The sequence below is a fragment of the Alligator mississippiensis genome, chromosome 4 (assembly GCF_030867095.1).
Source record: "Alligator mississippiensis isolate rAllMis1 chromosome 4, rAllMis1, whole genome shotgun sequence".
NCBI lineage: Eukaryota > Metazoa > Chordata > Crocodylia > Alligatoridae > Alligator > Alligator mississippiensis.
This window is the reverse complement of record NC_081827.1, coordinates 156,327,659-156,340,212: the sequence shown is the minus strand read 5'-3', so window position 1 is coordinate 156,340,212 and position 12,554 is coordinate 156,327,659. Positions and strand designations below refer to the sequence as shown.

The 12,554-nt window shown below is 47.4% G+C and overlaps 1 protein-coding gene across 2 annotated transcripts in view; it reads right to left on the bottom strand.

Moving 5' to 3' along the window:
- The window catches only part of CRHR1 (corticotropin releasing hormone receptor 1), a 131,648-nt gene that overhangs the window by 18,912 nt on the left and 100,182 nt on the right, over positions 1–12,554 (bottom strand). For both annotated transcript variants that reach the window (XM_019500696.2, XM_019500703.2), the window contains 5 exons: positions 11,719–11,825; positions 11,016–11,136; positions 8,370–8,523; positions 7,129–7,189; positions 4,318–4,390 (listed from right to left, as the gene is read on the bottom strand). In XM_019500696.2, coding sequence (XP_019356241.1) covers positions 4,318–4,390; positions 7,129–7,189; positions 8,370–8,523; positions 11,016–11,136; positions 11,719–11,825 — 516 coding nt within the window. The remainder of the gene's footprint in view (positions 1–4,317; positions 4,391–7,128; positions 7,190–8,369; positions 8,524–11,015; positions 11,137–11,718; positions 11,826–12,554) is intronic.

Below are 12,554 nucleotides of genomic sequence, written 5' to 3'. Positions count from 1 at the left end.
AAACAGAAAGGTATCTTTTTAGGCTACTGGCTATGCCAACTCCTCCTTGGATCGGAGACTCAAGCCTGGTCCTTTTCTTCGTCATGCTCTCCAGCAACATTTTTCACATGTTAAATTATGCCCTTGGTGTTAGGCCTACAAAACTATGCACTAAGAAGCAAATTGTTTATAAATACCTTATTTTCTTTGTAAATACTGGAATGATTTCTATTAATCTTTGGTTTTGTAAGAGATTAATGATGGTACTGCTGGCAGATACCAAAGCCTTTTAAGTCCCAGGTGTAAAGCATGGCTGGGGCTAGTGATAAGAGGGGGAGGAAGATGCCTGCTGGGTTTTTAGATCTCAGATTGAGCTTCTGAGCCTGGAGGAAGCACAGGTTGTAAATTCATTGTGAAAACTTGTTTTCAACAGAAAAGTGGATTTTTTAACTTAGCAAACATCTTTGTGAAAAGTGACAACTTTTCTTTTAAAATATTGCTAGAAATCTGAATGCCTGAAAATTAACAATTTTAAGGTGAAAATATCCTCATTTTTGGTACTTTTCAGTCAAAATCGAAGCTTTTTTTTGTGCAAAAAGTTGAAATCTTTTGCATGTATGTGCAGGTGTGGGTGTGAGAGGGTTGAGGGGCATGCTATAAGCACCACTGTTCTGCACAGGGGAGAGTGTGAAGGGGAGGAATATTCTTCAGCCAACTCGATTCAGAAGTTAGACAAAGTCTCCTGTGATTTCCTAAGTTGTCTCTTCTTCTAAAGTTCACTGGGATAGCTGAAGTCTGTTGTGTTGATACATGGTAATTCTGGTGTATGGCTTCATCTGAAGTCTCCCTGAACACTTGCAGATGTTAAAAAAACCCCTCAAAACATGCTTTACTGGAAGAAGCAACACATTAGTTTGACCCAGCTCTGCAGTTTCTGTATAGATTGGACACTTCAGTGGGGCTTTTTTGCACTTTTTGCTAAAGCTAAGTCAATCAACTATTAGATAAAAGTGCCAAAAAAGCCCCACTAAAGCACTCAATCTATACAGATGTTGGGCAAGGCAGGTCCAACTAAGGCACTGCCTCTTCTGGGAATGTGTTGGGCTTGGTGCAGGAATGCCCCAAGTTTTAGAGGCTACAGCCAAGGTTGGGGATTTTGACTGTGGTATACCAATGCTCCTGCTGGGACCAAAGCTGGAGGTTCTGGGCTAGAGGGTCTTGCACCACTGCTCAGGGTAAAACTGATTGCTGTATCTGTCAGGAAGGAATTTTATCTCATGGTCAGACTGGTATGAACTGCGGGGGTTTTTGCCTTCCTTTATAGCAGGAGATGTGTCCCTTTACCTGGGATCCTCTGAGCATATATTGACAACCTTTATAGAAGCAAGACATTGGTTGTTGTGGTTCCCCTGCTTTACCTGTGCCAAGTTAGGGTGTTATGTCCATGTTGTATCAGGGTTGACGCAGAGTTTAGATTACGGATTGTATAGGATGGTTTGGATAGAGATGATACTGCCTCTGGAGGTCCCTTCTAGCCCTACTTCTCTATGATTCTATGATGGTTGATGCTCCCTGTAATAAAAATTGTATCTACAGTAATTGTCTTTGCTGCCTTTTGGACATGGCACATCTCAGATTGTAAGCCAGGGACCACATCTGTTTCAGAGCGTGCACAACACCCAGCACAATAGTCCCTCAACTGATCATGTTAAAGCTCAGGGGAAGAGGTATCAAAAAGAACCACTCAAAGCAGAAAAAGTGGCTACATTAAGGTAGCTCATACAGCCTTAAAGCAGGCAAACAAAACTGCCTTTTTTTTCAAAATTTTCCTTTTTTTAAATGAAAAATTACAATTGCAAACTGGGAGACAAGCATCTTTGGTTAAAACATTTTGATTTTCAAAATCTGTTTCAATTAAAATTCCAGAGCTCTGGGAAAAAGTGTGTGTGTGTGGGGCAGGGAGGGCTTGGGGGGTAGGTGTTTATTTTTCAGTTAAAAAATATTCAAGCTCTACCCTGCTTTTTGAAGATAAATGCTGATCCAGTCTAATTCTGAGACAGTCTTTAGTGATGTGATCACCTATACTGTTTTTCTCATGCTGGCTGTCTTATCCAGCACACACGATACATAGGGCTCAGGAAATGAGACTTTTGCATAGATCATCTTCAAAGCACTTTACTGGAGTGAAATGAAATGTTTAATCTAGACTGTTTAAGAGGGAGAGAGATGAGGAGGGCAGAGACAGAGAGTGACCTGGAGAAGCAGAGTTAAAAATGAGAGGAAGAAGGGTAGAAAAAGGTGTGAAAGAAAATCAGGATAAGGCGAATGAAAAAGGAAGAGAAGTGCAAAGGGGATTTTGGGCTCCTCCAGGCAAGGAGAAGGAGCTGGTGGCTGAAGGCTGCTGGTTCAATCCAGTGCCTTCCTGACTGCTGTTCCATTAATGAGGTCATGGGGAGAGCAGCATACAAACCCAAGCACAATTGACACAGATTAAAAATGGTCTAGCTACCTAAGGGCTAAAAAATGAAAAGCAGGGCTCTATTATTCAGAGAGATAGAGGGGATGCTGGCTGGTGCAGGTGATTAAAAACCTGTAGGTATTAAAGCTGTTCCACAGGAAGGAAGGTGAAGCTGTGGGGACGTTTACATAGCTCTTCCCATGAAAGCCCAAATCGGTTCCTTAGGGCTGCCGCTCTCTGGCCAATTCTCTTGACACAACCTGATTCCAGCCTTTCCCTGAGCAATGCCAAGCCCTGCCAATTCAGGCCTCCTGTTTATAATGGGTAGGTCATCCAATAAAAGACCAAGAAGCCACACCCTGTGACCGGGATGCCTCAGTACTTAAATACTTCACCAGGGCTTTGCAAAAAACTTATGTTCAAGGTCCTTGTTTATTTTTGGTCAAATGGACTCAAATGCCTAACTGACTTTAAAAGCAGGGCTACTTGGATGAAGACTGTCTGACCAGCTTTGTTAGACAGTGTAACAGACACTCACCCTACTATGGTTTTAAGGAAGAAAAAGCAACTTTACAGGAACTGAGAACATCCTGGCATCAGCGTGAGATCAGTTCTATCCCTTCTCCTGGATGGTCACTTTGCTCCCTGTCTTTGGAGAAGCCCTCCACATCCTCCCTCCTCTGTTCTCTGTCAAAAACAAACTATATAAAGGGCACAAAGGGCAATGCTGACATGGAGGTGCAGGATGGCTAAGGATGTGTGAAAGGGGATCTGGGACAGGTAAAGATGAAGACATGTCAATACCATTACTTAACTGTTGTACATACTATGGTGGTGCCTAGGGACTCATGGTCCTCAGCAGACAGCAGGCCTCTACTGTTGGTTATCAGCAGCAGACCAAGTGGTTATCAGCTGAGGCAGAAGGCATCAGATTCTGGGTTGGGGTTTAGCTTGGAAGGGTTGAGCATTCTGGTGATGGGCTTGCTTGGTTAGGCTGATTGTTCTAGGTACATTGTGTACTAACTGTCCTGATCACATTGGGTGCCTACACACGAGCAGCGAGGCTGTTCCAACACACTGTAATTACAGCACATTAGAGCAGACTTGATTAACTGAATCCAGCAGACTCCAGCGTCTTGTATATCAGTGCTCCTGCTTGGCAAGCTTTAGATAAAATGCTCCCGTTGCCATTTTTAAGCGTGGGGACGCTGGCACACGAGATGCTTTGGGTGCTTTAATTAGAGCTGCTCAGAATCACTCTAATTAAAGTTCCCCCTCTCCCACCTCCACTCCAGGAGCACATATATAAATTCCCTAAAAGAAGTTTTGGTCAACTGATTCTACTCCTGCACTGTTATCACAGCAAGTCCTTACTATCTCTATCCTGTCACTCTGATGCCTCTTAATCTGTGTGCTGGCAATATGCAACTGCCAGGAAATGTATGTGCATGCTTCAGTTTGTCCCATGAGAGAGGTGGAGCATGTTAGACCTTCTGGCTTGCCCTGGGTCTGTACAGTACTAGGCTATTGTAATCTCTGGGGTGGTCTGCAGCCCGAAGTCATTGGATACACTGAAAAGTGATTTCCATTGCTGAAGCCCATCAGAAAACTGACTTTGTTTTTTGCCCTGCAAAAATCCAGTGATATTTTTCACTGGGTAAATTTTCAGTGGGAAAATGTTGGTGATAAAACTGGTCATTTCCCTGGAGAGCCATGTCTGCCCAGGTAGACACTCTCCTACAAAAGATACCAAAGGGCAGCTCTATGGTCTCTGGCTGAAGATGCCTGAGCAGCATCAGAATTAACATCCGCATCAGAATCAGGCCACAGTGAAACCCCTGGGAAGAGGACAGGAGGGGAGCAAGAGTATCTGCTCTTACCAGGAGCACCAGGATCATAGGGCCTTGGTAGATGTAATCAGTATAAATGCCTGCTCGCTTCCCAAACCAGCATCTGCAAGGTAAATGGATGGGATGGTCAGAATAAGGGCCATGCAGGGAGAGTTTAGGCACAACAGTCATGATCCTTTGCATCCATCACTGGGACTGTGGGGTGGCTGGAACAAATCCCCTCCCTGCTCAGGGGATCCACCCCATGATTTACAGTCTTTGCTGCCACCAGGGGCCTGCCTCTTCTCTGTGACATGGGTATAAATCAGATAGAGATACTGCAGAGACCAGAGGGAGTTACACCAATTTCAGATCAGCAGCTATCCCCAATTGATTTACTAGATAGCTTACTATGTTAACATTGCATCTTAGCCTACTGAGGCCAGGGGCCAGCAACACATATTAGGTGCCTGGTGGGAAATGTGCTAGTCACTAAGGCCAGAATATTCAGCAGTCCTTGGTTTGCATGTGGGTTGTGAAATCAGTGGCCAGCTTTGCAGAACTAAATAAGGTGGGCCCAAAGGAGCAGTAGAACATTCAGAGAAGTGGGCCCTGAGTTCTTTTGGGAATTTGGCCTGACCTTTATAAAGCCTACCAAAAGTACAGACAGCACCAGAAACCCACCATGGATGTGGGAAAGATAGTTAAAAACATCATGGGTGCCATGCATTTCTATGGCTTGGGGGTTACAGTGGCCCAAAGCACATTAATTACTGCCTATCCTGGGTTTGTTCTCAACACAACAAAACAATTGGTCATGCAAGCGCCTGATCTTCCTGGACAACTCTCCTTTGTCTTCCCTAAAGGGGACCATTGAAGCCCTGACTCCACCAGGGGGATGAGCCCTATGGCAGTCAATCTCAAAATATTCACCCCCCACCAGTGGTATTATAGCATGTATGAATGGCGTCATGAACCGCATGGACATTTACTTATAGCACTTGGCCCTGCATCAGAAGCAGGGTCACAAGCTGACCAGAAATGGGGTCATCCATTCAAAGAGTTTAGGAACTGCTGGCCTATTGTTGATCCTCATGAAAAGTCCCACTGGCTTAACTGAATGGAGAATGCAAACCCAAACCAGTCCAAAGAATGCCAAAGGCTGTGTGAATGCTCTGATGCCAGGATAGTTTAAGGCCCTCTCTACATGAAAAAGACAAATTGGTATAACTTAAATTGTTCTGAAAATCCATTCAGGCCCCGAGGTCCGTGTTTTGATTTGCAGGGGACCTCAGTTCATTGCTGCTGCTGCAAATCAGGCCCTCACCTCATTGTTTGCTGCTAAGCCTTTTTCACAGAGCCCTGGGATTTTTTGAAAATCTGGCTCCAGATGATCACAGACTGACAATCTCCTGGGCCCCCCACTCTGATTTAGTTTTTTAGTGGCCTTTTATCTTAAACTTATTCCCAAACTACTGGGGTAGGCCTGCTTCAAACTGACATCAGGAGCATCTATGCAGCCTTTAGCACTGCTTTAATTCACCCATTGCTGCCAAGAGCTTCGGACTCAATCACTCCAAAAAAAAAGGTACACATATGTGGGCAGATGACTCCTTCTAGCTAAACTAGGGTGGAGTTACCTACTGGATGGAGCATTGGGACTAAGGAGAGCCAGGTGCTACCTGGAGCTTCACCAGCCTCCTGTGGGGTGTCCCTGCACAAATTGCTCTCTCTCAGAGGGCGTGTCTACACGTCGCTTTATGGTGACATTAATGAGCCGTGTTTTAGTACTTCCCTTTGGAAGTACTAAAACACAATGAAGTAACCACCTGTACTGCACCGTACAGACGGCACACGCTTAAGTTTTCCCGCTATGTTGTCATACTGGTACAGTATAAGCAGGGAGCACACCACTATGGCGATGTAGCTAACGATCATGTGTAGACCCGTGTGATCGCTATGTCACTGTAGTGCACCATACAGCAACATAGCGTGTTGTTAGGTCGCTAGGGAAGATAACTCCTCTGTACAGCAAGCTAAACTGTAAGGTGTGAATCTATGTAAGGTATACATCTAAAGCATTGCCCTTACATTGGACCAGCTCTTCCTATGGACACTCTCTTTCCAGTAAGAGTGCTTTTTTTCAGGGTTAGCTTGGAAGCAGGTTAAACTAAACTAGGAAGATCCCATAGAGAGAGCTGTGCTGGTCTAGTGGTTTAACTCTCCTTGTCTAATTTATGCTAGTATAACATCCTATGAAGGCCAGGTTTCAGAGTGTCTGCTGGAGCTTTGCACCTATATATATATTAAACCAGTGCATCGTCTGTTTGTGTAGGAAGAGCTGTAGAGTTACAGGGCAAAGCTGGGGCTGAAAAAAGAGGCAAGCTGCCATTCACCTAAATAGGCTCCTTTTAACTCCACAATACAGATGATGAACACATCAGGTTCCCGCTAAGCCCTCCATTAGCAGGTCTCTGTGAAAATGGCTCAGGTGGTGGCAGTTTATAGCTCTGCCTGTAGATTAAATCCCAGCTCCATTTAACAAACATTTTGTAGGGACTCTGGCTGAGTCTAAAGTCTCATTTACTGTTTTAAGAGAAAGGTCCAGCAACAATTAGCCACTAAAAGTAACTTGCACTTGTGCAGCGGAAAGAAAGAAAGCAGGAAAGGAAGAAAGAAAATATGCTGTCTTTCCCCCAGCCCTTTGTATGTATCTTGCCTTGTAAACTCTTCAGGGTAGAAACCATATCCATGTCTATATTTGTACAGCACCTAGCACAACAGATATCCTGAGTGGGGCCTCTGCAATAGGAACAGTTTGATGATGGTGGTGGTAGCAGTAGTAGCAGAAATCAGGCTTACTTCTCATTGTCATAATACAGCTTCCCAATTGCCCAGGCAACAATGACTGGAAAGGGGATACCTGTGAAGGACACATGCAGATGTCAATGGTAGCAGTGCAGCATATATATGGATTTCTGACCCAGACCCTGGGAGCCCCAACATTAGTGTATATCTCAGAGACACCCCAGAAACTAGCTGGAAGTTTTTTTCCTTTTTAATTCAGATGAAGTTTCCAAATTAAAAATTTTGAAATAAAAACAAGAGGGGGAACATGTTACTGATGTTTCCATTACATTTCCCCATTTTTCACCCAATTGTGGAGGGGCCTTGTACTTTTAAAATTAAAAATAAATAGAAATCAGGTAAAAAAAAAAAAAGCATACAATGTTGAAGCATGAGGGGCTGCTTCTGTCCTCCTCAGCCACTCTCCTGGTGGCATCCACATTGAGTCCTATGCATACCCAGCTAGGGCTCTAGCTACTCTGCAGTGCAGATGTGCACAAAGAGCTGATTGTCTCTGATCTCCCCAGTGAAACGCCAATTCTGGGGCAGTCACATCACAGAGATGTCCGGCTCACAGACCAGGAAGGGAGCTGGCACAGGACCGCCCACTCCCTGTTGCAGACAGGCTTATTGCCTCTGGGCACTGCCAAGTGCATGGGGCCCCATAAGCCATTAACTCTTTGGTACAGCCATCTGGCCTACCAGAGATGAGGGCCCCAGACTAACACTGAATCTGTTCACTGGAGCTGTACCAGGCAGTTATGCCATGCTGGTAAACCTTCATGGCAGTTAACCTGTGGGGAATGTTGGCAGCTGGTTTATGTGGGCTCCCTGCATATAGTGTTGGTGCCCATGTGGACAAACTTATCCTGAGTTGGTGTGATGCCTGCTGTCTCGGCTGATGCACTTAGGATTAAATTGGGGCCCTCAAGAGCTAGAAGCATCAGCTGTTACAGCTTATGCTGAAAAGGCAGCTCCTCAAGCTGGGCAGACACTATGCATGATGAACTGGCACAGGGGGGCGCCTGTAGTAGACACCCACCAGCGGGCTGCATTAACAGCTGTAATGAATTCCCTACCATCTGCCTCCAACCTGGAGCAACAACAGGTGGAGCTGAGAAGGTACACCTGTAGTGCAACGTGTTCCTGGTAGCTGCTTGCCAGCCGACCCCAGTCAGCAAATATCTTGCTCAGATGATGAGTGGCACTGGCCCAGAAGCACCATCTCCCCCTCAGCCCTTCTCCCAGATACTCACACCAGCCGATACAGATGAACATCCACTTGCGAAGCTTGTCTGTAGAGTAGGTGAGAACAATGGCTGTGTGGAGGTAGCAGCCCTCGCCAAACATCCAGAAGAAGTTGGTGACATGGAAATAATTGTAGGCAGCTATGACCAGACGGCACCAGACCTGCCATGGCAGCAGTCGGCAGGGGTGAAGGAGGGAGGAACACAGAGGGAGAAGGCAGGACTGTCAGAAGCAGTGCCACGAAGAGACAACACATCAATATCTGGGACCCTCATATCAGGTCTTAGGCCTGCCTTCCTGGCTGCGTGATGCAGCTGTACCAGGAAATGCACAACCTTTCATCTCAGTACTTCACAAAAGCAAGCCAGGGGAGGTGCAAAGCTCACCACCAGGTCAGAGAGGGGAAAGTGATGCATAGAGATTATGATTTGCACAAGGTGACTCAGATACTAAGTGGCAATCCAGCTCCCTGCTTTAGGCACTAAGCTGTCTGTTTGCCTTAATATCCAGATGCTTTAGTTGGTCACAGTTCCCTGAAGTGGGCTATAATTCTTATTGCATGGAAGGCGTGGAGGCACAGAGCCCCTAGCTTTGCTTACAAAAGATCCTTGGGGAGCAGGAGGTTCAATGCTGGTCTCCCCAGTCCTCATGGATGATCTAATTGTCCCCTTACTGCCCAGGCTTCTCCCAGACCTCTTGCCTTCCACACACAGATAGTAACAGGCAACCCCTGCTCAATGGTAAGACCAAACCCAGGTCCAACTCTTAGGGCACATCCAGACAAGAGTGGATGTTTGTTTCCCCAAGGACAAGTAGCAGCAGCACACCCTGTGTTGCTGCTACTTGTCCCCAGGGAACGCCGGTGCCATGTACGCTCTGGCGTGTGGCAAGTTACCCTGGGTGGGGTAGGGGAGGCTTGGGCCAGCAACTGTGCTGGCCCCAGCAGCCTCACCTGGGGTCTTGGGGGCCTCCCAGGGCTGCAGCCATGGCAGGAAGTCTGGCTGGCAGCCAGAATGTGGCTCTGGCTGGTCGGGCTCCAATTTTGAGTGGTGCACGTTGCCACCACGTGTGCTGTCCTGCTTTTCTTCAGTGTGGGGTTTTTTTTATCCCCGGGATCTCCTGGGATCAAACCCCACCCCCTGCAAGGTAGCAGTGTGGGTAATGCCTGCATGTGTGGTGTGTGGTGCTGCAAAGAGGTCTGCGGCACCACATACTGCACATCCACACTCGTCTGGATGTGGCCTTAGAGTGCATCTCTCCAGGTCAATTCCCTGCAGAGAAAGCTCAAGTATAGGTATTTTTCAGGGCTACTCTGGACACTGACAGACTTGATTCCTTTCCTCACCAATATTTTTATGTCTCCTTCTCTTTCCCATTTACAGAGCATGCAACTCCCCTTTCATGCCACCTGACACAGCTCTGCTGAAACCACACAGAGCAGGCAGGGAGCTGTTAGCCCAGGAGGAGAACCCATGTCCCATTCTCTCTCTTTCCACAAGCCCCAGGGAATGATGGTCATGGCCAGGTGAACACTTCATTTCTTTCTGCAGCCTGTGCAAAGCTGCCATCTGGGATGCCTCTCCCTCCCCCTGTCCCCTCCCCTCCCCTCCCCTCCCCTCCCCATCTCCAACCAATTAACCAGGCTTCAAATTCAATCAATTCCCCATTATTCTTAAGCTCCCAAGTACTATTGGATATTAAGAATATAAATGCCTCTTGAACTCCACACAGCAGCTGCACAGATCCTGGATATTGTGAAAGGCCAGATGGGAGAGTGCAGGAGCTAGCCCTGGCATGACAGGACAGAGTGTGCCCCAGGAGGGAGAAAGCAATGCCAGGGAATGATTTCAGTGGTGACTGGGACTGGTTCTGTACTCACTGACTCCTGGACTGGGGCTTATGTGGGATGGGGTCAAGGCATAATTTGGTTTCTGGAAAATGACAGAGAAGACAAGTTTGTTTCATCCTGACAGTCTGCAATATGCAGACATTGCTCTCTCACTCCCAAACTAACCCCTGACTTCTTCTGGGACTATGAGAGATGCAGAAGCATGACATGAGAGGGCAGGACCAAAAACCCAGATGAGTCCAGCCCCCACTCCTCTCAACAAGGAATGGGAGGGGCTCACGGCTCCTGAGTGGGGTTGGACCAAAGAGCACAAGAAGGAGCTGGATAAGCTACCTTTGCCCATGCATCACAGTTGGGGAGAGGCATAGGGTGCTATGGGTCAAGAGCAAAGTGCATGAGCAGAGCTAGGGGAGGGAGAGGAGTCCAGCCCTGGTATGTCAGTGGAAGTTATGGGCCAGGAGTGAGATGTACTAGCAAAGTGTTTTTCCTGCAAGCAGGATCTATCAGCCAAAGTGGCACACCTTCTAGTACTGCCTACACTGAGCACCCTGCTAGCTAGGGCATTCACTGCTGCTAGAAGCCAAGCCCAATGCTGACTACTACCTCATTCCCGCACTGGGCACTGCCTGCCCTAGAACAGAAACTGAAACCATAGCTGTGGTTATGGCACCAGCTTTGTGGGGTAGAGACCAGCCCTCCTTTGTACCACCCAACTCCTTTGTCTTCCCCACTGATATGGATGCAACCCGTGTGTCATCCCTACACTGGATGTATTGCAGCCCTTCCTTGGCAGTGCCATACCTACCACATTGCTCTCATGCACCTCCGGGTTCATTGTGAGTTGTACCACGAACCATGTGGCATTTCGTAAGATGAAGGCTGTGATCAGGTTCCAGTGGATGATGTTACGCAGGCACCTGATGCTCCTGTGGACACAGGAAGGGTTGGGGGGCACTATTAGATCTCGTGGGCTGCATGTGGCAGAGATGTTGTGAAAGGCCTGCTCCTATTTCTCTCTTTCGTGATTGAATTAAATTTAGTGAAGCTTTGTGTCAGAGCTGAGCTTTTCTTCTGGGTGAGGAGGCGGCAGGACTGTGGCATTACCTGACTCCTAAGAGCAGTAAGAGACATGCTGCAACTTTCTCTGTTTCAATATTCCTAACACATTGAAAATGGGTGGGAAGATATTAACTCCCTCTCCCCTGGGCTTGTAATTGCTTCCAGCTTGTAGGAGTGGGGAAGGAAGTAGAGTTGAATCATTCACCTCCTGCAATGAGGAGACCAGACAGGCAGGTAGTAGATGCCAAAACCAAGTGCAACTCATAGGGCTTCACAAGAGACTGCTGCTCCCTGGTTTTAGTGTGGGGGTCTTAGCTCAGTTCCCACAGTTTCTTCCTATCTGCACAGATCCAGGCTGCAAAGGCAACTCGTTAACTGAGCAGCCATTGGGCTTGGAGCTGGTGAGGGGTAAGCAAGTAGGCTTGGAGCTGGTGAGGGGTGTTTCTCACCTCAAGCGCATGAAGAGGACAAAGGCGACGAGCAGGGCCCCAAGCGAGACGCAGTGCCCCAGGTAGTTGATGATGACAGCGATTTGATAATGCAGCTTGCTCTTTTTCTGAGGGAGAGAAGGTACAAGTGGGGAATCAGAAGTGGTCAGAAGGTCAGGCCACTGGGCTGAATCATCAGCCCATAATGATTGGTCTTCCCTGGTATCACATGCTTTTGCTGGCTTTGTGAGAAACCCCAGTTGGAAGGACCACGGTGGTTCAGAGCTACAGACTTCGAAGAACCTTCCCAAGCCTTGATGACTTTGGCCTTGTCAGCTTCTTTGGGGAAACTGAGGGTGGCAGCACTTCTGGGTAGTGTGGAGGTGATCTGGACATGTGCTCAGCAATGCCCTGTCCTTCTGCCTTTGAAACCTGGGAGTCATTGCATGTCACACCCTCTTGAAACCCTTACAGTGGGGCTGGATACTGGGCATTTTACTGAAGCGCCAAATGCATCTCTCACCATCTAGGAGAATTCAATGCAGTGCCCTGTTCCCTGGCCAGCATCCTAGGTTGCAGGGGCAGGAAGCTGGGCAACCCACAGATTTATGGCTTACTACAAGTACCCTTTCTTCCCCACAGCTGTTCAGAAAGCATTCTTCTTGTTTCCATGGGCACCTAGGACAATTCTTAATGCCAGGACCACAGGGAGGGACATGAGGAAAAAAATCAGTGAGAAAGTCCTGCTGCCAAAGGAGCAGAGGTCATGCAGCATGGGAGACCACAAGACAGAGGCAGAAGTTATTTATACAAAATGGCTGGTGGTGATATGTGGAGAGCAGCTAGTGCTTAGATGC